Raw genomic sequence first — 27518 nt, forward strand, 5'->3', positions numbered from 1 at the left:
AACATGTTCTGAATATACCACCAAGGGATCTGGATTCACACAACATGTTAAGTCAACATTACAAATAAAAAGCTGAATTAACTTGTTTTCCTTTTCCTGCTCCACTGCTTCTATTTTTTTTCTTTTTGTGCCATGACTTTACAGATTGTTTTTTTTAACACAGACAGCTTCTTTCTGCTGATCTGTAAGCCGCACAGGCAGCCTTTCCAGTTAAAATGTAGGTGAATATGTAGGTGCTCTGTGTAAATGATGAAATATCTCCAGAAAGCCTCTTAACATCTCAGTCTTGAAGGTCAGGAATGGACAGCTTTACCTGATCAAGGGTCACATTTGGATCCTGAAACCTCTTTTGGACTGTTTGGTTGAAATGACAAGAAATTACTTTAAATTTGGGATTTGATTATTAGAACTGTTTATGATTATAGAAATATTGTGTACTCTTGTTAATTTTAGAGGGACAGGTTAATGTATTTTATATTTGTATCTGTACCAAAGAAAGTCAGAAGCTATTGTCTTCCCTTCCCTTCCCTTCCCTTCCCTTCCCTTCCCTTCCTCTTTGTTTTCTACACTCTTAATTTTGCTCTTTTTCTGATCTTTTCTTCTTAATTCTTTTTTTCTTTCTGTTTCTTTATATTTTATCTCTTGTTGAAACTTAATGAAGTTTGATTAAAAAAAAGAATAAGGCCATATTTGGATCTGGACTGTCTTCCAAAGAACAGGAGATCAGGACCAGAGAACACAACTTGCACCTGATTACATTTACCATTCCTTAAAATCAAATATGTTTTTCTTCCAGTCATGTGTTTAATCTGTTTTGCATTCTAACCCATTAAAGATTGCAGACTGGAGCAACATTTTAGAGGCCCCTGGATGCCCAACTTTGAACCTTCAGGGGCCACAGGTGCTCCTCTGCTTAAATTTAAGTTCTGCTTTTCCCCTAGAAGCCATCTAAGAATCATCATGGTAGATTGCCAAGTGAGTGGTGCACAGAAGGACCAGCAGAGTAACAAAGAGAGAGATCCATTCATCGATTGTGACAGCACACCTTTCTTTCGGCATATGGCACTCTTATGTAAATTCAGATTAGAGCCGGAATGCAAGGAATAATTGGCCATTAAAGGGGCTGTATGTTTTTATGGCTTGGATGGGAATCTGCCTCCCTGTTGGGTTTTGCATCTGCCACTTTGTCATTTTTCTCTGAGCTTCAGAACTTAAATATACAGTTTCTAATGCCATCTCCAGCATGGTGTGATGGGCACATGAGTGTCTGGATTTTAGGTTTGGGTTGATTTTTCCCCCAGAGTATATATGTTAAAGTTTATTGCCTGATGGCCCTCCAAGCAATTATTTATCTCATTTAGTATGAAAATGAATGAGAACCAAATGTATATATTAATATCGTTTGGGATGAATTAGCACTCGACTGCAGTTCAGGTGTGAACATAATGGTAAGAACGCCTTTCGTTTATCTTCTCTATTGCAAACATTCATCTCTGTTGGCTTATCTGAACTCCGCCCAAATATCTCTGTTCTCAAAATGCAGATTTCAGGTTTTGGTCTGTAAAACACCTCTCTCCCTCTATTCAGTATTTTGTCACCCAGATGCATTGTTGGAGTTAATTTTAAGGTTGATTATACTACAATCATCTCAGAAGACATGGTATAAATCATAATGGATTAAGGGCTAAATTCAATTTTCTTTGTAATTCTATCACTGTGGTTATCTTTAAAACTTTGAGTTAAACAGAACATTTGTAGGTTGGCAGGGCACTAAGTTACATTTTCAGAAACTCTTGTTAAAAGAACTTCAGGCTTGGAACAACGGCCTGTAAGATTACACAACTTCTTTGTTTATGCAACATGCTTTAACAGGTCAGCATCCCCAAAAGGCTAAGCTTGTTATTATTAACCCTGATGTAGACTGGATTTTAGGGTTAGGGTGTTGTGTGAATCCAGACCATTGTGTTAGTTTATCTTTCACTGTATTGTGCAAATCCAGAACATGGGCTAATTCATGTTATTCACATTATGTGAATACATTTGCTAATGCCCTAATTCGTGACTCAGAAATATCCTATGAAACACCAGCAGGGTTTACACATTGTTCTAGGACATTAACGAATCATGGTTAAACAAATCAAGGCTTAGACTAATGTATTAATTAAGGTATTTTAAAAGAGGCAGCAATAACTTATTAGCTGGAGGCAGAACCAGCTAATAGTGTAACCCTATACATGCCTGCTCAGAGGTAAATTCCATTTAATTTAATGGTGCTTTCTCTGAAGCTTTTAGATATAGGATTGAAAAGATATCACAGTCCTGTACAAAGATAGTGAAATCAAACACTATTTAGTTAAAAAGAGAATATTATTGATTGCAAGCATAGATTTGCAGTCATCTTAGTTAATTAAATCACTGTGGGAGCAATGAATTAAAGGCCTTCTCCTTTTTTTGCTAAGGTTATGGTTAACTGTGGCATATTACTGTAGGAAAGAAAAAGAAATGGAGACAAGACACTGCCCAAAATTAAATTTCAAGGGATGTAACTGTCCCTCTGTACCATCCAATAACAGAAGTGTAACTTCCTATGAAATCTGATCCTTCTACCCATTATCACAAACTTCCACCCATCTACCAAATCTGCTCCAAATAACTGAGAAACCAGATTATATTTGGGTATCAGGAACTGAGTTACCAAAACAAGGACTAACCTTGGTCTGTGAACAGAGGACTACTCATATAACATGAGGGTCACTCCATTTTCAGTATTCAGCTTGTCCATCCATCTGTCCATTCATCCACCAATCTATAAAGTGATTAAGTTCAGACTACTCATTTTCCAGATTACCTACAAAGTTGAAACACTAAGACTAAAATACTAGCTAGGATTTGATTTCTTGGAGGCAATTTTCCCCCGTTATTTTCCCTTATCATCCTCAGCCAAGCTTCTGACAAAGAGGGAAAGGACTATTAAGAGAAAGTAATTCATTCAGTACATGGGGCTTAATTATTTTGAAATGTGTTATGGGCTGAACTGGATATGGGCTTGAAGGATCTAGCTTTTTATATTTTCATACTGTATGTGCTCCCCTTCCATTCACTTGGCTAATCTACCACCTAATGTCTGATTCTCTCCCACCCCCACCCACAGAATCTATCAAATCTCTGAACTGAATTGACTTTCCAAATTAGATAAATTATTTTCACTGAATCATCATTCACTTCACCATTTGCATGTGGAGAGCTCCCTTTTTTATTTTTAATCGATTCAGAAAATTGAACTCAACCCAATTCAACATTTTGAATCAAAGCGTTGAATCAAACCTACTTGATTTTCTGAGTCAAATTGACAACCCTGATTGGATTGGAGCTGATCTATGCACCATATCTGTCTAGATGCATCTGGTTTGTCAGTCATTTTAATACCCTATTAAATCTAGGTTTAAAAGTCAAACACCTCCCAATCTTTCAGGTGTGCGTGCAGTGATTCCTATAATGGTTTTAGAATCTTGTGAGATGGAAGATTCTAAGGTGTGGTCTCGGGTATATCTGAGGAATATCAGTGTTAGTAGTTACGTTGCTTACCTGCATTTTTGCTAGATCAGGCAGAGTTGCGATTTCTTAATTATTGCAATTGATTGTGAATATTTGGTTGGAAGAGCTTAAATGCTTAATACATCTTTCTGGGAATTCACAACAAATGTGCCTGAAATATTAGTCAAGTACTCCTCCTTCTCTTAGGCACATCAAAAAAGGAGTGGAACAGATTTCTCCTTTTTAAAAAATATTTCTTTTTCCTATTTTCTCCTTTTTTATGGTGTATTTAAGTAACAAAATAGTGGAGACATTGGCACCCTGCTCTGAGATTCAGAAAGGTCTCTAAAATCCTTTTCTCTATTGATAAAAATAATGCATTTGATGTTTCTGGTTAATTTTTCATCAATGATACACTGAGCACTAAGTGTACAGCTTCTGTAACCTTTTTGTTCTCTTACTGATATTGTATCTTTTCTTCCTCCCCCACTTTTTTTTCTTGTTGTCCGTTTTCTTTCTCTCTTTTTAATTAATAAAATTCATTTTTTTTTTTTAAAAAGGGGGGGAACTTCAGTCCCACAGTTGAAGCTGCTATCTTGACTTTTTTGAGACCCACCCCCCAGTGGCTGCCCTGGTTTAGACTATGACAAGGGGTCCTGTGGCCTAAGCTTTTATCTTCTGAAGGGAGGGAATACTGTACAATTTTTGCATGTTGTGAATTTTTATTTTGTTTTCATTTCAGCCTTTCTTTGAAAAACTGATGGAAGCCCCAGAGCTTTTTTGGCAGAATACTTGTTTCCTGGTTTTAAACTGAGCTTTCTATGTATTGTTAGTTGTATTTCCTTACTTTGATTGAAGTTTATAATGTTAATATTCATTTGATTTGTTGATTAAGAGGTAGGCTTTAAAATCAACTCTCTAACTGTGTTCATTTAGGCAGGATGGTCATTACATGCTTGCTTTCTGGCTTAGTGTGAGAATCATTTATTCTCATATATTTATAAAAATTATATAATGCATGTCCTCTCTCTCATTGCCCTGCAGTATTTAAATACACACAAAAGCGTAAATATTAATGAGACTGAGTGAAAGAATGAAATCTCACTCATCTCTCTAAAACCCAGTTAAGCTGTGAGAGACATAGACACAGTTCATTCATTATGCTAAGCCATGATGAGCTTAACCTAACTTTGTTGAATAAGTGACAATTTGCCAAATCCATACAATACACTAAAGCCTGGCTTATGGTGACTAGATTCTGCAACCAAATAAACCACATTTTGGCTTGGTGGAATGCATGGACCAAGCTACAGTTTAGTTAACTTCAAGGGCTACCATTTAATTAATAAAGTATAATTGGATTATAGATCAATCTTGTGGAAGTGAAAAGGCTCTCCAAGAAATCGTGTTAATTTTTTAAGCTTTCTTTGGAGTATATCTAATACTTTGAATGGAATCCCAGTATTTAGCTTGAATTTAATTTTAGGAAGAACCTAGGGGCCATTGTAAATATGCCACCCTTTCCTTCCAGTTCTGCATAAAATTTAGCTAATCTAATCCATTTTATTTAAATTACTTTGTAGAGTTTTTCTATGAATTAGAATTTCCTAATTAATCACAGCATTTTAGTTCAGACAAAAAGTTTGCTGACTGTTCCAAAGAGAGGTGATTCACACCTTGTGATAAAAGAAAACATCATCCCTGAAAGTCCATGGGACAAAACAGATACAAATTTGTGTTACCTTTGTGGGGGAGATGTCATGTTCATGATGCGAAGTTAACAGTCTGATGCTGGATCGGTCTGTCACTGAAACAAAGAACAGACAGAAACTGTATCTCTTCCCTGATAGATTTTTCTTACAACATCCTGATCTGGAAGCCCTTAATCCTAGGAACAAGTCTTACAGGGCTCCAATTGGTAAGATTTATTGGGAAGAAAGTTGGAGTAACAACAGAAGAGTTCTGGAGAGAACTATATTTTAAAATAAAAAAACTATCTGTAGGCAGATTAGATGCTGGTGCTTTTTCTTGTGCAAGGAGGTGACTTGTCTCATGTGAATGTGGATGGTCTGCACCTATTGATTGTTTTGGAAACGGTTGCCAGATTTATTTTCAAGGTAAGAAATGGCTCTCAACATATACCAAAGAGAATTTTTTCCCAGCCTTTTATGTACAATGGGAAGGAGAAAAGGATGCTTTTCTCCTTCCCATTGTATGAACATTGATTATTGCAAATGGAATTCACACTTGATATCAGCAGTTCCTGGAATTCTTTCATAATGGTTTCTTAGCTCTTCTGCAATCAATCGCTTATCGGAAGTTCCCAAATTCACGTGTGTCTGTTTAATTAGTTTCAGACTAGCCAGCCAAGTAGAAAACTGACTCCTCTGGTACTTACTTCCTAGCCTCTTTATACCAAATATGAACTAGACAGCTCTTTAACTAGAGGATACATTCAAACAGAAGAACCACATCAAATCTTCATTTCAGTTATTGTCCAGCATTAACAGTTCAGCCTATATTCTATGGAAAAATTAGAATTACTAGCATAAAGCTGTTAAGTCACTATACGACTGAGATCCACATGTAAAAATTACAGTTAATATTAAAATAATAAGATGTGGTGCAATAACATTCAAGTAAAGAGAATCCTGCAGGAACTTTTAAAGAGTGGCTGTCCTTTTAAAGTAGTCAAATGGCCAGCTAAACTCCAATCAACTTGTCCAAAAATTCATCCTTTCATTCTCAAAAGAAGGGAATGAAACAAATTGGTTTTTAGGAGATAATTAACATTTCCATGATATGTGTCTATGGACACTAGATTAGATGGCTTTGTAAAAAAAAAAATAGTTTGATAATAAAACTTGAGAACCAGTGCAAGCTTCAAATAAATGTGAGAGAAAATTGAAATAACATAAATGGAGGCAAAGAAATCTAGAAAAATTGCAAATCAAAATACAAAATGTACTTTAAAATGTTTTGGAGGAATATCTAAAATACATCGTATTTTCCAGGAATGCAGCAAGAAATAGATGATCAAATTCATCAGAAATTATTGAAAACTTTAAAGTGTGTATGGACCCATTCAGGTCTGTTGATATTCTTTATACCAAGACACATAATTTGAGACTTCAGGGAGCACACAAGGTTCCAAAAACCAAAATTGCAGACCCCATTGCAATTTTTTGTGTGTCAGAAGAGAATAAAAGGAGTGCAGTCCTACAAAATGTATTTCATCAATTCAACTCTAAAAACCTCAGGGGCTGGGGAACTTGCTAAACTAAGGAAACCTATATTAATCAAATGTTAGGGCTGTAGTACTGGATTGGTGCGTTTTCTGCTCTATAGTCTAGAAGTACACCACTGGTTTCCAGCAACTGTGATTGTAGAGGGACCCAAGCCTGCAAAGGCCCCATATCCTGTGGATGTCTCTGCCCAGTCCTGTAATAGAAAGAATGCAGAATAAAACAACATAACGTAAAGCAGTGGCCACTATAAAATAAGGAAGGGAAGAAGATGTCAAGTATATGTATATAATGAACTTATGGAATAGTCAATAGAGTTAAACAAAGCAAATGTAGGCATTTTCACAGGTAAAATGGATTTCCTGGTCCACAAATTTAGTAAAGGCCTTTTCTCTAAAAACTCTCACACTGGGCTAACATTTCAGGAAACCCCAGATGATTTTTTTTTTTTTGGAGGGGGAGAGGTAGTTTCTTAAACAGAAGTAAAAGGAAAGAAATTATCTTCCAAGTCTTGTCTGATTATGAATGAGGAAAATGTTTGTGCCCTTCAAAACTCATTGGGCAATGTAAATAAAATGCTGAGAAGAACCTGGCAATTAGATAGGTGGATTTTTCTAAGGGCATGAATCAGTTCTGCTCCATATTGACTAGACTACTAGACCATACTGACTAGAGAGGTGCAAAACTTCCCATGTACAGAACAGCTAGCTTCTGGGAATCCATGCCCAAACGAAGTGACGCATTTGGAGTGGACAGGGAGGAGGAGAAAATCTGAGAGAATCAGGGCAGGGAGGAATTGGGATATGCTGTGAGCAGGTGGATAGGATATATAATACAGGCATGAGATGGCCAGCTATATAAATATGACAAATAAATAAATAAAATCAGTATCAGTGCTGACTTTAGGGAAGGCAGAGAAGGGAGAAAGATCTGGGAAGAAGGTGACAAGGGGCTGGTGGAGCTGGGTCTACTGAGTGGAAGTGACACACACCAGTTTTGCTCTATACATCCCATTTGGAATTTGTTTCATCCCAAACTCAGGACAATCAAAGCATTCCATGTTTCACTTCTGCCAAACCGCAGCTGACCCGAAAGATCTACCAGAACCTCTGGAATGGAAATGGTTTTGTGCTGGGGTTAAAACAGCATTTTCCCCACTATATAACACGCAATGCCCTCTCCTTGTCATTGTTATTTGAGAATATGGCAAGTCTTAGAAAACAGGGTTAAGTGAGTAAAGCCTATTGCTGTTCGCCCTATCTAAGTCTTGGCTCTGTTGAATGCTGAATCATCAAGCACTCTCTCCATTTCTGAAACAGAAGAAAAAGTGTCACCCCCTGTCCGTTGCATTCCTTGTCTTTTTTTAGTGCCGGGGTTCCCGTATCCAGCTGCAACTGCAGCTGCTGCATACCGAGGGGCCCACCTTAGGGGCAGAGGTCGCACCGTCTACAACACATTTCGTGCCGCAGCTCCCCCACCTCCGATCCCAGCTTATGGCGGGTAAGTAGCTGTGGGCTTCTTCAGCCTGTCACTCTGCAGTTTCCATCTTCTACTTCCCGCAGGGGGGAAAAAAAGGCAATCGAGCATTTGTGAATGCCATGCGCAACCATTTTGTCTCGCCACACCAACCTCACACAGCATGCAGCCAATCTCGGTTGCCTGAAGTGGAGCACCTTGCACACAGGGGTTGACAAATGATAGTAATTTGCCCTGTCATGGTTGGTGGCTTTAAAGCATTTTGTGTGTCCCATGTTGTTATGCAAATTCCCCTTGAGAAGGAACACGAGGGAGAGGAAACGCATGGTAGCAGAGCTGTGTTGGAGGGCGATGGCAAACATCTGGTTCTTGAGGAGGTTGAATCATATTTTAAAACTATTTTTGAAAAAAGTGAAAGTTTGACTTTTAACCCAGAAGGATTTAATACATTATTACAGTTAAGAGAAAAATGACGACTAGATAGAATGCTTTAGGGTTGTAGCAAAGAGCATGATGCTTGTAGAGAACTGGCCAGCCCAAAACATCAGTTATTGGACAGGGGTGGGGGGAAGATAGATTTTGCCCTTGTTATCTCTTAAAATGGCACACATTTGTTTCTCCCATATAAGTAAATACAGTTTATCCACTCAACTAGGGGATTAAAGAGAAGACAGTCCCAATAGGACACAAACTGTTGGAGACTACCTTCTCTAGATGTTGATGAATCCAGCCATGGAAAATTTAGCCCATTCCTTTTTGGGTTACCGTACTCTTCTTTCCATTTCTTGGGTCACATAGATCTGTGGCAAAACACTGAGAATTAAGGTCTCTATATTTCTTGAAACAGAGGCATAGATATGGAGAGAAGTTATGTTCATTAATTTGCGAAGTATTTCAGAAGGCATGGCAGTGATGTGGCAGCTGATGAATTGGTACAGTCCTTCCTCTTTGCCTTTTTTCTCTTGGAATTTGAAGAAGAACGATAAGCATGTCCCTTGTAAACTAGAATGAGCTGAATGTGGCAGACCAAATCACTGATCTTCCACTGATGAAGGTGGGTTTGAACCTGAGTCTCCATCCAGGCCTCTCAAACAGTCTAAGGGGCAAGGAAGGTTCCCAGCATTTGTAAAAAGAGTGGGTCTGTTTGCAACACTTTCATGTGTTCATCATTATCAGAAAAGCAGTAAAACACAAGGGGGACTCCATTTCAAAGCTTAGGAAAACTCCATATAAACCTGAAACGGTTATTTTTCGCACTCTGCAAAAGGGTTGACAAAATGTATTGGTATGCAATCTCAGAGAATCTGCTATTTCCATATTATGCACAGATCGTTGGAATTTTGACTTGGCTATACTTGTTAACCTAAAAATCCTTCTTTCTGACCAAATCAAGTAAATGTGAATGTACATACTTATTATCCCCCCCCCCCATTTTATCATGGTTCAGCTAAGCCTAGAAAAGGATGGACAGAAATCCACCTAATCATTGAAAATTTTGTTCTGGCCCCGTTTGCCTTATTTTGTTTATTTATTTATTCAATTTCTATAGCCACCCATCTCAGCAAGCGACTCTGGGCGGCTTAAGACTGTCCATACTTTTCCTACTTATATTCGCAAGGACAAGAGAGGTGATTCTGATTTTGATTGTGACTGCTTGGAGAGGGGTGTGTGTGTGTTAAATCTTCCCAATAACAAGTTCTTAAAACTTCTCTTTTTTTTTTCAAGTAGGATAGTCATCTTGAGATACAAGAAAGCCATTTTAACAAATGGAGAACAGATGTACAATTATTATACTGGAAAAAATACTCTGTTTGATGGAATGTTGGGAACAGTTGCAAAATATAATGACCTAATATACAATATGTTGTTTTCAGAATTACCCTCTATCAGTTTTTTTTTTTTTCTGTTGCATTTTGTTTCTTTCACATAGATAAAATCAGGATCAGAAGATGCTTTCAGTCCCAACTGAGGACAACTTTTGTATGGATTGCTATTCATCTTGGACTGTACTAGGAATGGGAAAAGTGATCTGTCAATGTCTCAGACAAATACACATTATTCCATTCCATCAAATTTTCTGTGAATAATAAAAAAATACCACTTTTCTATGCAGACATGTTTTTGGAAACAATTTTTCACAGAGAGAGAGAGAGAGAACCAAATTCCTAAAACTCTCTGTGTTTTTAAAAATGTAACTATTCTTAAGTGGGTTTCTTTCTTACTCTCACAGATAAATCCCTCAAATATGCTCTGTGCTGTCCTTTTTTTCTTCCACCAGGAATTAAGTAGGCAGAGAACCACACGTTTTTTATTCTTAGGGTACTTTTATATTGACATCAAGGCCCAATGCATTGAGTGTAATTCAAGATACTGGAATAGAGGTCAGGATAGTGATCAGTGGGTTGAAATGAAAAGGAAAGAGATTCAGGCTGAACATTAAGTCTGCCTGGAGTCCACTTCAAGGACATCTTGAGTCTCTTGATGATAGGACTGAAATTGTCCTCAAAACTGAATTAATAAATACATATATGATAATACATACGTTTAAAGGAATTTCCTGACAATAAGAGCTATGAAGTAGTGGGACAATCAGTCTAGGAAAGTAATGATTCTGCTTTGCTACAGGTTTTCAAATGGGGGCTGGGAGGCCACCCGTCAGGCTTATGGTAGTAGATTCCTGTACTAAGCAGAGGGTTGGACTAGATGACCTGGAAGATGTTCCTAACTCAGCCATTCTATGATCATGGCCCACAGCTCCATCAGATAGAACAGTCACCTTAGACAGCAAATGTTATGAGGTGCAGAAGGGGAGCAACATGCTGAAAGATAGAGATGAGAGCTGTGTGGGCCAGATGGATTACCGAGAACCCCCAGAAGGAAATTCCACAGCCAGTATTAAATAAGAATCAGCTGTCAGGTGAGTTTTATATGTGGAATAAGAGTGGGAAGGGCATCATCCTGTCCTGGATAGGCAAGCTGGAAATTCTAGATTTATAATCCAATGCATCTGTTGAGTACCCAGGTGGAAAAAGCTGGATTAATTTGAAGGCTTCAGGCAGGACCAAGCCAATTTTTCCACTTTCTATTGTACTCACAACAATACTAATAATGATTGCATGTGCAATTGTTAACATGGATTAAAAGTTACTCTATACCCATGTCACCCATTGGGGAAAATTCTCTCTCTCTCTTTTTTTTCCCTGCCAAAATTTGACCTTTCAAGATTGATGTCAGCCCTTTGAAGTAGGCAAGGCCAAGCAACAGGCACAAGAGGGATTCCAGGAATGCTCTTTATTGTTGTAGGGTGGAAAAATTGGATCTTGAAAGCCTGTCAGAGTTTCTTTCTATACCATTTTTCCCAACAAAAACAAGGCAGGGTCATTTGGAGTTTCTTCATCATGCTTTCCTCTTTCTCAGGACCAAGCATCTTTTCTGAAACTCCCTCCATAATGGCTTGCTCATTTTTTCCCCAGTCCCAAGGCCAGGTCTTTATTCCTTCACCGAGTATTCTGGGATGAGTGAGAATGACTGGCTCAAATTTACCAAGGGATTTTCTGTGGCTAAGGAGGGAATTAAACTTGGGTCTCCCTTATCCTAGTCCAGCTCCTTAACAAGTACATTACTCTTGCTTTCAAAGCAGTTAACATAACTACAAATTCCCAAGGTTTCATCCAAAACCAATCCTACCTTGCAAAGATTTGGGGTGGATGGCAGTCCAGTTCATTTGAATGAGTGCTGTATTGATATCAAGAGACCTTTGTAGTTATGCATTTCAGGAGGATATTTTTGGGGAAAACAGTTGAAAAGTTGTCTTTGTCCCTACCAGTCTTTTTGTCAAATAATTCCTGTTATGAAAGACATTCAGTATTCCTTAGGACACAACTTGAAACACAGTTTTAAACAAATTCTATACGGCTTAAAAAACAAGCTTCTCCTGGCTGGAGATAGCCAGCTAGATTGTTTTGTTTAGATATTCCATGCAGTGCATAATGATGTGAGGTGATGCTAGCAAGGATGTGTAAAATGGTGTTTCCTTGTGTAAAATAGAGAGGTTTCCAAGAGTTGGACAGGGCAATGGAAGACTGAAGAGGACCCTCTATGCACCACATCTGGTACTACAGTAGAGTGGAACAGTGCACATGCAATCGGTAATCTGTCCTCCAACACAAGTGGCTGGCATGTGGTTTAGTGAAGACCTTTTTGCTCTCCTGCTGCATCAGGGTTGGACCCCATTAGCCACCCCTTGTGGCTCATTCACTTGCCATGTATGAAGGGAGCTTTTCTGCCTAAAAATGGAACAGGAATTGTGCTAGAATGGCAAAGTAGGATGAGATATTGCACCTGCAACAATTTGTACAGCTTGGGCAACTTAATTTAGGAGGTATAGAGATATCTGGAACTCAGAAGTGAAAACCCTAGGTTGGTGTATTGAAATATATGCTCCCAGCATAAAACACCTATACATCTTGTTGAAAAAGTGGCCAGATGTTAATGCTAGCACTTTCCTTTTGAAGAAAAGAAAAGCAATGAATTTCCAGACTTGTTTGAGAAATGGGAAGAGTGCCCCACCATATGGAAATTCTATAATGTATCTATATCTTTATATATTTTTGTTTGCATTTCAGTTTGTTTTTCTTTCCTTCTTGTCCATTTTGTTCCTGTGATAAGACTAACCTCAAGAGTTTCAGGGGTTGGTAGCATCTGCATGTGGAAATGCACTAATATGAATGTTTTTCTTTGTGTGTGCATCTTTGCAGTGTTGTTTACCAGGATGGATTTTATGGTGCAGACATTTATGTAAGTATTTATTGATGTGCATGCTGTCTGTAGTACATTCATTGCTGGCATCATTTTTGCTTTTGTTTTTTTACGTACGTTGTACATTTGCTCCATAAGCTTTGGCTCTGTCTTCTTCCATGTTGCCATTTTTGGAATTTAATTGGAAGGATTACTGACTATGGAATAGCTCTGTGTTCATTGCATCAATTGCCATCTGGCTACATTCACTACCTGGGGGCCTTCAAGAAGCTCCAGTGGGTGAATCTGAGCTTGGACTGGTCACATGTTCTCATTTGAGAAGGCTCCTATGCCCAAAAGAGCCAAGCATAGGGAGATCAGGCAGATCAAACATCCCACCCCATTGCTTTATCTCCATGTTAGGACTGAACCTTCAACTGCTACCTTCCTAGGTCTCAGGATGGTTTCAACTCCTTAAATTTGATTTCCCTTGCAATTTTCCATCAGATGACCAACTGATGGATTAGAAAGAGGTAGACACCATTCTCACCATGTCTGTGCCTTGCTCCTTCATCTACTCTTTCAGTAGGCAAGCACACAGTTTCAGAAGTGTTATAGGACCCCATCAGCCTCACTCTGGGCTGAACTTCAGCTATTACAAACTCTTTCTTCCTCCATTCTTAACCTATGTCTCAGAAGCTAAAGAATACTCATTGGCTATGAATTAGGAGATCCAGCTGACAGCCCTTAAATTGAAGAGGTAGAATTGCAAGGCAGATTCTCGTGAGACTAAACATTCAATTGAGCAACAATAGACAAAGTGTTTGGAGACTGAACGAGACTGAATTTTACTCTTCACCTTGATTAAACCCCACTCCCCAAAATAAGCAATCACTAAATGGCTCTGCCTTTCCAGATCTCTCCATAAAGTAAAACAGTTGTCATTTGCTAATCTCCATTGTATGTCTCCTTTCAGGTTAAGATAAAAATGTTCTGATCTTAAAAATGGAAGTAATTAAACCTCATTTGTATTACTGTATTGAGCTTTCTGTAACCTAATTGTGTTACTGTTGCATCACCAGTGTTGCGATATCAAGAGATTGATTGCATTAAAATGAAAGAAACATTAAAAATTCATTAAGTAGTACTTGGTGGGGGGGACCCATCATTTTTATTTATTAGCTATGGCTACTTTTGAGACAGTTAAGATGAAATCATTTACATTTCCTATGGATGGAAGGGAGAAGAGTCCAAAATGTTAAAGAAAATGAGAATGTAGTGGTGGTAGTAGTAGTAGTGGTAATAATGCAGAGTAGTGACTGTGTATTTTCTGGAGAAAAATCACTTTGAAAAATTAAGAGCATCAGAGAAGTACAGGGGACAAAGAGGCCATATCTTTCAGTAGCCACTATAGGGAACAGTGTTGCTACAGATTTTATGAAATCAAAATTTGTGATTTCCCATTTGAAGAACTATCTGATTTAGCTTAGTGTTCCCACAGAACACCTCAAAACTCACAAGAGTATTTTGCAGGCACTCAAGGGGCACATTCAACCCATTCATAAATGATATTCAGTGGGGAGATATAGACAAAGTGGTGTCCATGGACACTTTCATGGTGACTGTAGGGCTTTCTGCCCACCCAACCTTTAGGTTTTCATTTTGATTTCTTTTAACTTCCTCTTTAAAAGCAAAGCTGGCCTCCGTCGGTATGATTTCCAGGAATACATGTAAACCCAGAATAGGTCTGATATATTTTTGTGTTTGTTTTCTTTCTAAGAATGGAAAGTTGGCTGCATCCCAGTGGTTTGCAGGAACCAAGCAAAAAATATGAGCTTAGCTACATGAATTTCTAGAACAAGGAACAGAAGCAGACTTCCCAGTTTATCTTTTTTGGCTGGCCATGGCCCCAGTGGCAGCCATTTCAGAAAGGCATCTTTGTTTTCAGCATTTCAACATTTATATATTTATTTGTCTATTTGTTTATTTGTTTATTTATTAAATAGATATGCCACCCAACTGCCCAACAACTCTGGGCAGTTTACAGTTGTTGAAAAGATTTGAAAACAAAGAACAGCACAAAAACAGCACAAGACAAAAGAACAAAGAACTAAGCCACATGAGAGAGTGTTTCCCAAGGTCCTCATTTGACCCCTTCTTCAACTCTTGACCTTGACCTGATGCTTCTGGGTGCACTCCAAAGCATTCCTTCCTAAGTTGTGCAGGGTTTCTCTCTGCTCGTGAAAAAACTGTTTCTAAAGCAGGGCACAAATGGCCTTTCGACATTCCTGACCCAAATTGTGAGTAGAGTAAATGAGTGAGCAGCTCTTTCAAATTTCCCCAGGAGGAGGAGAACCTCTCCAGCAATTTAGCAGGAGCAGGATTCCTTCTTAGAAGTGAAAACGGCACTGGTTCTGAGAAAGTCCTATGGAAGGAAGGAGCTGCTAATAGCTTACCCTTTGTATTCATCAGAAGCATAGGAATCCAAGGAGGCTCCAGATGGCTGGAGGGTGGATTGTCCTATGAAACAGCCTGCCCCTCCTGACCATTTTGTCACTGAATACATGGAAGAACAGTAAACTTCACCCATGAAGGTTTCACCATTACTCTTCTGAAAGAATTTCAACACCAAATTCTATTTCATTAAATTGCTTGAGGCCTGCTAGAAAAGGAAAATAAAACCAGGGTAATTTCTCTTGCTGGTACCAATTCTATTCTTGCACGAGAGTGGTGATAGGAAGACAGTGAAGTTGGAACAGGGAGCAAATCTCTTTTGGGCTTGATTATGTCTTAAACACATCTCAACGGACTCAAACAGTCCACTCGGTCAGGGAAGAGTTGGCTTCCTTAATCTCTGCTTATGCTGTACTGGCATCCCTAAATCCTCAGGAGATGAAACAGATGAGAAATTTTAACAGAAGAAGATTTCTGCTGCTCCTTAGATTGTTACCAGATTTGGCCTCAAGCAAAAATCAAAGTGAAAGCTTGTTTTGGTTAACTGTTACACTATACTGGGTTTTCCCAGCAGCAAAGCTAGAAGAGACAGGCAGCTGTCAAGTAGCTGGATTTGAGTGGAAAGGAGAAAATGGCCTAGCAGAAGATAACAGATGGTATCCTGGTGATGGGGCGCTTTTCATTCATCTCTCTGAAACTTGATAAATGCCATCTTGGCCATAAAAAAGAGTCTCAGATTAAGTAAAATTATTCGTTCTATTTAAAAGTAAAGAATCCCTCAAGTCAAGCTTGAATCCTGGTGACTTCCTCAACATGTCCATGTAGCTGTCTTGCCAATGTTATGGATGTGGCTGGTCATTCTCATCTTTCAGGTTGATTTTTGTTTGGTTGTTTGTTTGTTTTGGCCTGCCAGTTGTGTCAACAGCTTGGTACACAGTTATGACCTAGGAAGAGAGAGAGAGATAGGAGGTTGGATATTTCCTCAGCCCCAAACGTTGCAACTAAACTAGAGTAAACCTGCCCAGTGCATAACTAAGGCTTATTGGACTTTCCTTTTGACTGAGTTTGAAACAAGTCTGCTTGGGTTTTTTTTTTTTTCCCCACAGACAATCTGTTTTAGTGATAGGTTCCCCCTCCCCCACCGAACTAGTTACCAAAGTAGGGAAGGGCCTGACACAATGATTTAAGATATGAGGAAACTTGTTCTCTCTCTACTAGGCTGCCATTTTTTGTTGGCCGTGTGTGTTTCTTGTAATATTTATCTCCCCAAAGGTCGCAAAGTATCTTAAGGAGACATTGCCCAGCATAGCAATAACTTCCCATTTAATATTTAATATGAGAATTTTCTCTCTCAAAAACCTGGCTGCATGTGAAAGCTCCTTTTCCCTACCATGTTCCCAGCAACGTTCTGAACAAAAATCTAAAATGGTTAAGCTCTGTGGAGTATTTTCATATTTCAAAAGGGAGCTTGCTTGACTCACTGTCCTACACCATTCCATTTCCTCTCTGTCCTTCTTTCCACTCTGCTCCTTCCATTATTTGCCAGGGTGAGTAAAATCTAGATGTGCTGGGGTAGAGAAAATATGTGGCTCAGAATTTATTAGTTCCCTACAGAGTACTGAAATATTGACTGGCTCGGAGATCGATTACCTCCCAGCTTCAGCTCAGTTAGCCATTTTAAATGGAGAGAACTGAAACCTGGTAAGAAAAGAAAGGCAGAATATGCTGACAACAGAAACATGCCTTGAACGAGAACAGCAGGAAGCACAGATAGGTGCAGGGAGGAAAAAGTGTGAAGGAGCCTAGGAGGATTGTGCACATAATATATGGGGGTGAGAGATGAGAGATAAAGGAGGACAGATTCAGAAAAACATAGATGTCTGTAAAGAAAAAGAAGCAGAGAGCAAAGACATCTCGCAGTGGTGAACTTTGTTAGAAAAGATATCAAACCCTGATTTCTCTGAGTCTTGCAGGGTGTGACGTTAAGAACCAGAGCTGGACCTACTTCAAGGCCAAGCGATAATAACTTATTTGGGGTGCTGGAAGTAAGCAGCAAATGTTTCAGTTATTTGCTTCTGAATTTTCATATCCCAGGGATGGAAAAAAGAGCTTGTGGGATTTCTCTGCCAAAACAACTCAGCTGACTTTCAAGTACTGGCCATTTTGATTTGAGTGATGGGAGGGATGCTTCATTTGCTGATAACAGATAAACGTTTTACTGTATGTCAATGGTAGGAATTATTTTCCTGCATCAGATTAAAGGATCACATGAAGCTGATCTACAATGAGATGATTGACTTACCTAATCTGATACTGTCTGGACTAAATTTGGAACTTCCAGATGCACATTATGTGCTAATCCCAGAGTAATTTAAATATGAACTGAGGAAGCTGCCTTCTATGGATTCTGAATCAGTACTGCCTACCTGAGCTGTTCCCAGCCTGGTATCTTCCAGTTGTCTAAGAACTACAAGAGAGTTTTCCAGCATGACTATGGACAGTTGGGTTCGAAATACATCTGGAAAACACCTGCTTCAGGAAAGCTATGTAGGCCACCTAGTGGCTCTCCAGAATGTATCACCTTCTAATGTACCTGAGACCCTCTAATAACTAAGAATGCCTTTCAGTTAAATTCAGAGGAAGTTCTCAAAGCTCTACCACCTGGATTCAGTCATTCCCTTGCCCATCTCATTTAGTGCGTCCAATAAAAAGCTTGTAGAAGCTCAGAAACCTATTTCCTTAGAAAAATGTGTATAATTTTAGATCAGATTCCAACATGCTTGGAGAACTATGTGAACAAATGATCTTGAGTTAGTTTTGTTATCTGAGACATGGGCTAGTTATTCCCTCTGTCACTTGACCATGCTCTAGTTTATGGGTATGGGTATGTACAAACCTGTAGTGTCTGTATATTCCCTACAATTTAGTGTGTACAAGTTGATTTGAATGGTGCTTTTATATTTATGTCTGCAACTGTATCCTGGGCTGAAATTTGAGTGCAGAAGTAAGGTAATGGAATTACTGATTTTCCATGAAGTCAGTTCTTTCATAGCTTCTCTCTTTGCAAGAAAGTTAATTACCTGGTTTGTCCCATGCTGTGTGGGAGCAGTGGATGGCTATTTCTCCACACTAATACACATCACATTAAAGAGATGACAAAATAGCCCTCCTTTCCACAAAGAGAGAGAGAGAAATGAGGTAAGCATGAGCTGCTAAAATAGGACTAATAAAACAGACACAAGACTATCCTCTAGCAGCTTTGAACATATTTGAAATATTTAAGCAAAGGCTCTTCTTTAACAGTAATCTTCTAATCTTCAGTCTAGCCATCACTGGTAGCTGACTGAGAATGGTAATTTCATAATGAAAGCAAGAAGCAGTTGACTCTGAAGAACAATTGATCATACTGTGTGGAGCATCCCAGATACCAGCTTCTGTAGGTTTGCTTCCCTCTCTCTGTTGGCTCCAACTCCTCTCTCCCATTTTGAGGAAGAAAAATAAAATCATGGAAAATGGGCCACGGAATGCACCTTTCTATATAAGAACATTTAACATTAGAAGAATTTCACTGGAAGTGACCAATTGTCCATCTAGTCTGCATCTTCTTTCTCCCATTGGCTAACCAGATGCTTTCAGAAGGCCCACCTGCATGGCTCAAAGGCACCTCCTACATAACTCTCACCATTTAATACTGGGTGGGTAGTGGAGGATTTGCTGCTCAATAATGACTCATAAGCATACTTCGAGCTATTGTCTACCAAGTTATTTTATCTTCTAATGCCGATCAAGGCAGCTTTGGATTGTAGAATTCTATAAGTTAAGTATATGTGGTGTGATCCACCCACCCACTGCCTTTCAACATGGTAGTATAGTCAAGAGATCAGCCACTTCTTTTATGGGTTGTGAAGCCCATAAATGGATGGTGGGCATGAGGAAGGTTTTTTTTTTTTTTGCTTCATTATTTGGGAATGTATTCCAGAACAGAAGGGTATGTCACCACTCCTCTATCATGGGAAACAATTCAGCAGCCCAAGAAGTCAGAGAATCATAAAGATAGAAGAGGTTTTGTAGTCCATCAAGCCCAACCCTCTGTTCAACAAGGAAACTTAGAGACTGAGCATATTATTTCAGCTTCTGTGAGAAGATTTCCAGTGACAAAATGATTACCCTCCTGAAACTCAAGTTTTTGTAGCATCAGCGAAGCAGTTATTTTCAAAGACTTGAAAAGTGTTAACATGTCTTCTCTCAGTCTTCTGTTCTCCAAGCTAAAGGATATATCCTGTTGTTCCTCAAAATATTGCCGTAACACTGGGATGGAAAACACTTTGATGGAAAAACCAGCCAAGATCTTATTCAGATTCGTGATCTGATTTAAAAGGAGAGTCAGTTCAATTTGATGTATAGATTCAGTTTGATCCAGTAAAAATGTGTGCACTTAGGTACAAAAGGCTATCAAATCTTTGAAGAGTTTCAAAGGTACCTGACTTGATGTATCAATTCAATCTGAAGATTCAGTTTGAAGTTTCAAGAGTTTCAAGATAGAAGCTTCACAGAATCTTACTAAGTACATTAATCTGACACATCTACGTTCCTTACCGCACCATAATACTACTATTTGCAGCTTTTGGTCCTATAGAAGTAAGATTTCACTCCGTCAACAGAAACAAAGTCCAAAGAGCTCAATAGGAAAAAAATTAAACAAGGCCACAAAGAAGATTGGGGAACAGATGTTGTGCAGAGAAATATTGTGCCTTCTGAACTAGGGGACATTGAGAGGTGAGTTTCCATCTCAGGTCTAGATGCAGGCGATCTGAGATTGCCTTCCAATACATTCTGCTCTTGAGCAGAGTCTTATTCACGACTATCCCGTTACTCACAAGCAGTTGTGTTTCTCAAGGAGGCCCTTTTGGCCTGACCATCAGCTGAGCTCTATCCCAACTTCCATGTCAGTGCTGCCTAGAAATGAACTCAGCTTAGATGGAGGTCTAGAATTGGAGGAAGAACTCTGACAGAATGAGTCCAAGAGGATCTAGTGTAATGGAATGACCACCCATGTTCCACTGCAGATTGTACAAAAGTAACTCACAGCTACTACCTCAAGGAGCTCTAGATCTTACTAAAAAGAGAGGAGGTGCTATATATAAAGCAGTTCAGTTCTGTGATTTGAGTTGAAATCTTACATCAAATGATAGCTTGGTTTTGAGTTGTAACTTTCACAATTGAACAAGCCACCAATACTCATCACTAAATAAAAGTTGAACCTCATGTAGAAGTTCCAACAAAAATTCAGTTAAAGCTCTTTCAAAAGAGATGAGACTTTTGGAAACTATCTCTTAGATGCAATGCATGTGGTGTTCAACATTTTTTTAAAGAGGTATGTGCCAAAGGATGCATGTGAATTTTCATTATACAGTCCCCTCTCTGGTACCTTCCATTAGATCTCAAGGGAAAACATCAGCAGGAAACTCCTTGGGAGATGGGGTAGGTTCAGCAGCCATGCTTGTGCCCCAGCTAATGTCCTTGAGAAATGACTGGAGAATTTCTGCTTCACCTAAAAACAAACAAACAAACCAAGAAATTATCCAACAATTTTCTCTGCCTCTAAATTTGGTGAAGTATTTGGAAAGGCCATTTGTGTAATTGTATACATAAAGAATGTTCCAATGATCCCTCTTGTGATAGAATGGAGACCTGGCCTTGGGCATGGAGAAGGGATCAATGAACCATTAAGGGAGAAGTTTCAGGTTATTCAGTCCTGGAAAAAAAGAAGTATGAGACAGAAGCAATGATGGAATTTAAACCTTGCTCTGGGATTGGGGAGGGGCTGAGTGAACCACTAAGGGGAAATTTTTAGAAAAGATACTTGCTCCTGAGAAAGAGGAGAACTTGAAAAAGAAACTCACAATAACCCTTCCTTGATTTTGTTTCTATAAGAAAGGATGGAGTAGAGAGAAACACTGCCAGGCTTTTAAGGTTCTGTTATTTGATCCTAAGAGTGTTCCTGGAATCCTTGCCATGCCTACCTTGAAGGGCTGACACCTCTTGTGGATGAATGAGAGAGAAAGAACAGCAAGGTCCCCAGAATATGTCCCCAGTAGCTGTTTACCAGTTACCTGTACCCTTTCTTTTATACAACACCGGACTTTTTCTCAAGATTAGGAACTCAGAGGTCCCAGGTTTTCAGTCTCATAGAATGCCCTGCATGTACAGAAATTTATTCTGATTCTGGAACAGTGTGGGGGCATGACCAGTGGAATCATTGGGATTAGGGACCATGGCCAGCATCAGACACATCCTAGTTCCTCCCTCATGTTTCAAAAAACTCAGGGTCTCCAAAGGAGAAACCACTTTAACACTCCTACTACAAATGTCCGTCCGTCCATCCATCCATCCATCCATCCATCCATCCATCCATCTCCTCTGTTGCTTAATCAACTGTGCAAGGAACCTGCTACATAAAGAACATCCCTGCACTTTGTTGGAGGGTGTATGTTATCAATGCCTTTTGTGTACAGTAGTGTTACAGGGAATGGGGAAAGACTAAGAACAAAGAAGCTAAGCCTGCTCCAAGTCTGGAATGAGTTTTAAAGAGGCTTCCTGATTAAATTGGGTCTTAATTTCAGTGCTTAGCTTAACAGTGAAATCAAGGGCTTGGAGGGAGGTCCATCTCCAGCAAAGCCCACCAATTTCTCCTCTCCTCCCATTAACTCTCGGTTAAATAATGGGAGCACCTTTTGAATCCCAATAGAGAAAGAGATGGGCAAGTTCTAATTGGAATGTAAATGTTGTTTGCCTTATCTATGGAGACCTAGTTCTGGCTGTTAATTGGCATGCAGGGAGATCATTTGGAAATGGTTGATATAACATCGTGGTCCGTTGAACAGGAAGTATGGCTGTTTTCACAGTTTGATCATCAACGCATCACTGCACACCATTCCTTCCCAACATGTAAGCGCATCTGTGTGTTTGCTTTGCTTTGCTTAATTGAACAGCTTTACTTGTCACATACAAGTAAATGTTAATTCTGGGGGAGTAGGAATTGTTTATTACAGGAATATCCCATAACCCAGTAAAATTTTGTATTTAAGATGCATTTCAGTTAGGATACTGTACGTGTCCTCATCCAACTTGCACCAGGTTTTGACTCAGAATCAAAAATGTTTCCCTCTGCCCTGAATAATAGGACATTTCAATGAGCAGGAACAAGCTTTTAGGGGGTTGGTCTTTTTATACTCAATCATTAAACTGTTTTGTTTTGTTTTTACACACACCCAGATACACACAGAGACATTGTGCTAGTTCCTTCTGGGGAAAGCTGTGTTATTCAAAGTACAGGGGAAAAATACACATAATGAAAACATAAAGCCACACAAGCATTTAGGCACTATTAAGCTTCCTTTCTATAATTATATTTTCTTTAATTTACATTTAGAAGCCATTATTATGAAACAATTTTTGTAATGACATAAATTAACAGATCCCAAATTAAACTACCCCGTTACAATACCTTGAGATTAATGCAGATAATCTTAATGTCTTCATTGCTATGTGCTTACAAAACTCAAGTGCTGAGATCATCACAGATATCTTCGTTGTAACTTTAAAACTAGAAGGCAACATTTCTGGGGCTTCATTGCAACAGGGGTCTTCCAGTCTAGAAAGGAAACTTTCAAGAATTAATGGAAAAAGAGTTTTTAAAGAAATAGTTCCCTCAACAGGAAAGAAGATTCAGGGTATTTGTCCCAACTTAGTGCTTTCAGATGAGTTGGACTAATGAGCTGGAGATCATTTTCAGTCATATTTACTTGTAGCCAAACATTAGACTGGGAGAACAGCCTTAAACGCTCAAAACAGTTGCACATGCTCAGTCTTCAACTTTCCCTTTATTTTCTCATGTTCCTGGCCAGCTATATTCTAGGGCTATAGCCATACTTAACAGTTGGCTTAGATTTTTAACCATCATTTACTGATCATGCTATACTGATAATTATTGTGCTGATTAAAAACAAGCTAACCACATTCTTTGCAGAACAATAAGTGAGGACTGACGTGAATCCTACAGAAGTGCCAATCTCTGCAGTTTACTCTTGCTTCTTTCCTGATTTTTTCACAGTAAGACCATTTCAGCCTCAGTTCTACATCAGTTGAAGAAGTATTGTACAATTACAAAGAAAAAATATTCTATTCCATTCCATCTCAAGGTCTTTCAGTATGCGCGCACACACACACAAAGATAATTTGAGTGATCTTCAGGCATTGTTCCCTTAGTATGCTTTAAGTGGTGTATCTTATGATAGATCCTTTTTGTTGTCCACACTGGAAAAGCCAATACAATTATTATTCTTTCAAAGAATAAGATGATTACCTAGTGCCAGTTCATGGCAGCCAATATTTGTAGGCTTGAAGGCAGAGGTGTCTGCAAGGGATGGTGAAGATGGTGGCCATGACAGTGCAATTGAAGCTCAACCTATTTTTTACATGTAGCACATACTCTAGGGATACTTTGCTTGAAGACCTGAAACTATTGTGTGGCTAAATGTCCACTTCATTTGTATCACTTCTTCAAGTATCTTACCAACCTGCTGCCCTTCTTTAAAAGTTCTGTTTTGTTTATGCCTTGAAGCATCTATCACACTTTGTTCCATGGCAGATCCTTTTCTGCACATTGATGAGTTGCCCCATCACTCTCATACTTTTTATTGTTACGATAGTGCACTGCAACAGACTCACAGGTTGTACCTACATTCCTCTCCACCCCATCCCACCTCCCCCCACCAAAAAAACCAGGTTTTCAGCCAGGAGTGTCCACAAGGTATGGTTAAAGAAACAGAAAGTCAGGATGGCAGCTATAACAGTGCAATGAAAGTTCTGCCTACTCTTTATGCACGTCATGCATTAAAAAACAAGCCAAGCTTCAATTGCTCCATCATGGCTGCCCCATCCTGACTTTTTTTTTTTAACCAAACCCAACCTTTGTGTTTCCAGCTGATGGTTTTTGAATGTCCCTCCCACCCTTCTTTTTCCTATATGTCTTTCCTGAGTTACATCTCTTCCAACTAGTCAATGAGAACTTGTGGAAGACTACTCCACTGTAGCCCAGAATAAATCATCATTCGATGCAGAAAGCAATCTTCTTGCCTGTTCTTCTCCCAAGGACATTTGGGTTCTACATGCAAGGAACATTTTGGAATAGAAGAGTTTTCCATTATGGATGTCTCCATATGCGTTCTGAAATAGCAGAACTGAGGTACAGGATTTTTATCTCACTGAGGACTGGGTTTCTAAGCACAGTCCATTAATCCTAACATGTGGGAGATTTCTACAACTCTCACAAGCCATAGTTTAACTCTGGCAGGTTTAATTCCAGGATTAAAGAGAGCTCCCAACCAAATTAGCTTCCCCCCCGACTGCTCCAACAACACTGTTGGCAGTGAAATTGTGTACCACTTTGCCAGATTTTCCGGTGTGCATAGCACAAATATAACACTAGTCTGCAAATCTTGAAGCATGTGGCTGTTTTCAAGATTAGCTATTTATTTAGTCATTTATTCGACTGATAGGCCACCCAACTTCATCATGATTATCATCAAGTGCCAAGGATGTACTGCTGTATGGTGTAGGGTACCATTTTGGGGTCAAAGCCTAATTGGATTTGCACAACCCAAATTAGTAGCAGCCTTATTTATGTATTTATTTCATGCCAGAAGCTGAGCATGTTACCAGATGTAGAGTGCAACAGCACTGCATATATAAAAGAAAAATATAACAACTAATTAAAGTCAAATTGTTCCTTAACATGACAATGTAACAAACCCACTTCCACAACAGAAAATCTAACTGGCAGAATAAACTCCACTAACTGCCACATAATCAACATGCAAATCAAAAATCAACAACTGACATAAATGTTCCACCTCCATTAACTTCCAGTTAAAGGCACCATAAAATAGAAGCAGAACTTCCAGCAAAATATTGTTTCTCAGACTTGGCAACTTTAAGATGTGTGGATTTCAGCTGCCAGAATTCCCCAGCATGGCTGGCTAGGCAATTCTGGGAGTTGAAGTCCACACATCTTAAAGTTGCCAAGTCTGTTGTAAGGGCCACTTTTAGCACGCTTTCACATGTTATTAGCAGTAATGGATGTGCCAAAGACAGTCAACTGTACAAAACTGCGATCAGATACCTAAAACCCCACAGAGAAGATGTCATAGTCCTAGCAAATGGAACTAAAAGGGCCCCTAGTTACTTACCTTCAAAGGCAGAAGTGTTCAATCTACAAAGCCGCCAGAAGCCCTACCATAAAGGGGCTTGAGTCCACCTGGAAAAAAAAAAATCTAGGAAATTATACTTCTATGCTCTTTGGCCAACTCAATTTTGAAACAACAGATTCTAGACATAGAAGGCCAACTGGATTATGCAGCTTGTCCCCATGATGTAGTCATTATCAATCAGTTTCCATATACAAATTGGCCAGTTAGCTGGACAAGATCATGGTTTCAATATTCAGAAGAGCTTTATCCTTGGCTTGTGTTAATGCTCCCCCTGCAGCAATGTTGGAAGGGAAATACAGGAAAATCCCCTTGGCTAAGTGATGGTGCCCCTGGGATGCAGGTGCAATAGAACCCATGGTCTGTGTTTCATTATACTGCCAGTTCCACAGGGACACTGGTTTGCAGGTGATCTCCCCTTTCCTTTTTAAAGTCCCAGGGCATTCTGATTTATTTTACTTACATTACCTATCAGACAACAAAGACAGTTCTGTTGTCCTTAAATGTTGCCAAGCTTTGTTATACTGTGTGTAAACTCTCTCCCTGCTATGAGCTGTAACTGCTAATGGTTATGCTCTGTTTTATTATAGTGGTCTCTTCCTTCTTGGTCTATGGCTGTAATAAAGTCTTATCTAGTCCCACCATATTAGAGTGGCACCCCCCAAAGTTGGGTTTTATTTGATTTCCTCCACTGGCATCACAAGCTAAAGCGGAATAAAAAATGTAGGGCCAAGAACAGGAATAAAAAAATGGTCCGTTTTCACTGCTTAGACCTAAATTTGTAATGGGATGGGGCCTATTCTAAATTCATGCATTGCTGCCCCCTCCGTGATGTATCATTTGTAATGGACCTGCTGATCTTAAAGGCTTGCCTTTTCCTTTGTAAGAATGAATTGAGAGAGGTGAATAGGAAAGCTGAGTTTCGCAGGAATGAAGATGAGAAGATAGTTATTTTATAAGGAATTTTGATTTCTAGAAGGTAAATGGGGAAGTCAGAACTCAGGTTGTTGAAAGCTGGAAGATCTGAGGCTGGAAGGACCCATGTTCAAGTCTCCTCTTGAAGAAGAAGAGCATCTGATGAATTTTTGACTTGTTGGGATGGGGCAATGGGGTCAGCAAAGAAGTGAATAGAACTTTGCTTGCTTCAGGGCAGTCAATTATTTGAAACCATGGTTTGTTTGTTTTTTAAATCCATTCAATCATGTCCAATTCTCAGAGACTGCCTGGACAAGTCCTTGCAGTTTTCTTGGCAAAATTTTTTGGAAGTGACTTTCTATTGCCTCCTTCCCAGGGCTGAGAGTGAGCGACAGGCCCAAGGTCACCCAGCTGGCTTTGTGCCCAAGGCAGGACTAGAACTCTCGGTCTCCCAGTTTCTAGGCTGATGCCTTAATCATTACAGCAAACTACACCTTGGTTAAATGTTGGCTTACCAATTGCAGTTTTGATTAAAAGTGATGTTGGATCCCTGGTTTGATTGCAGCTTCCTACTGATCTGTTTCTATCTCCCATCCAAACACCAAACCAACCTATTTAAATGTAGGCAAAACATGAGCAGCTAAAAAAAGGAGTAAAAGCCAGATCCTGACCAAATCAACTTTTGCTTATCCTCAAGACTGATTTGGCTTGTTAAAGAAACCATGGTTAAACCATAGCTTAGATTAAACTCACATTGCTCTATCTAGACAACTCTGCAGAAGTTACTGAGTTCCCTAGTCACTTCTGAAGTGTGATTTGTTTTAACCATGGCTTGTTGCATCAACCACAATTGGTTTGGTTCTTGACACATGTAAGCCATTAACCATGA

The 27518-nt window shown here is 39.2% G+C and overlaps 1 protein-coding gene across 1 annotated transcript in view; it reads left to right on the forward strand.

Moving 5' to 3' along the window:
- Nucleotides 1-27518, forward strand: part of RBFOX1 (RNA binding fox-1 homolog 1) — a 188414-nt gene that overhangs the window by 106751 nt on the left and 54145 nt on the right. Inside the window, exons 8-9 of the mRNA XM_063314589.1 lie at nt 8147-8279; nt 13013-13052. Coding sequence (XP_063170659.1) covers nt 8147-8279; nt 13013-13052 — 173 coding nt within the window. The remainder of the gene's footprint in view (nt 1-8146; nt 8280-13012; nt 13053-27518) is intronic.

The sequence above is a fragment of the Candoia aspera genome, chromosome 14 (genome assembly GCF_035149785.1).
Source record: "Candoia aspera isolate rCanAsp1 chromosome 14, rCanAsp1.hap2, whole genome shotgun sequence".
In the NCBI taxonomy this organism is placed as follows: domain Eukaryota; kingdom Metazoa; phylum Chordata; class Lepidosauria; order Squamata; family Boidae; genus Candoia; species Candoia aspera.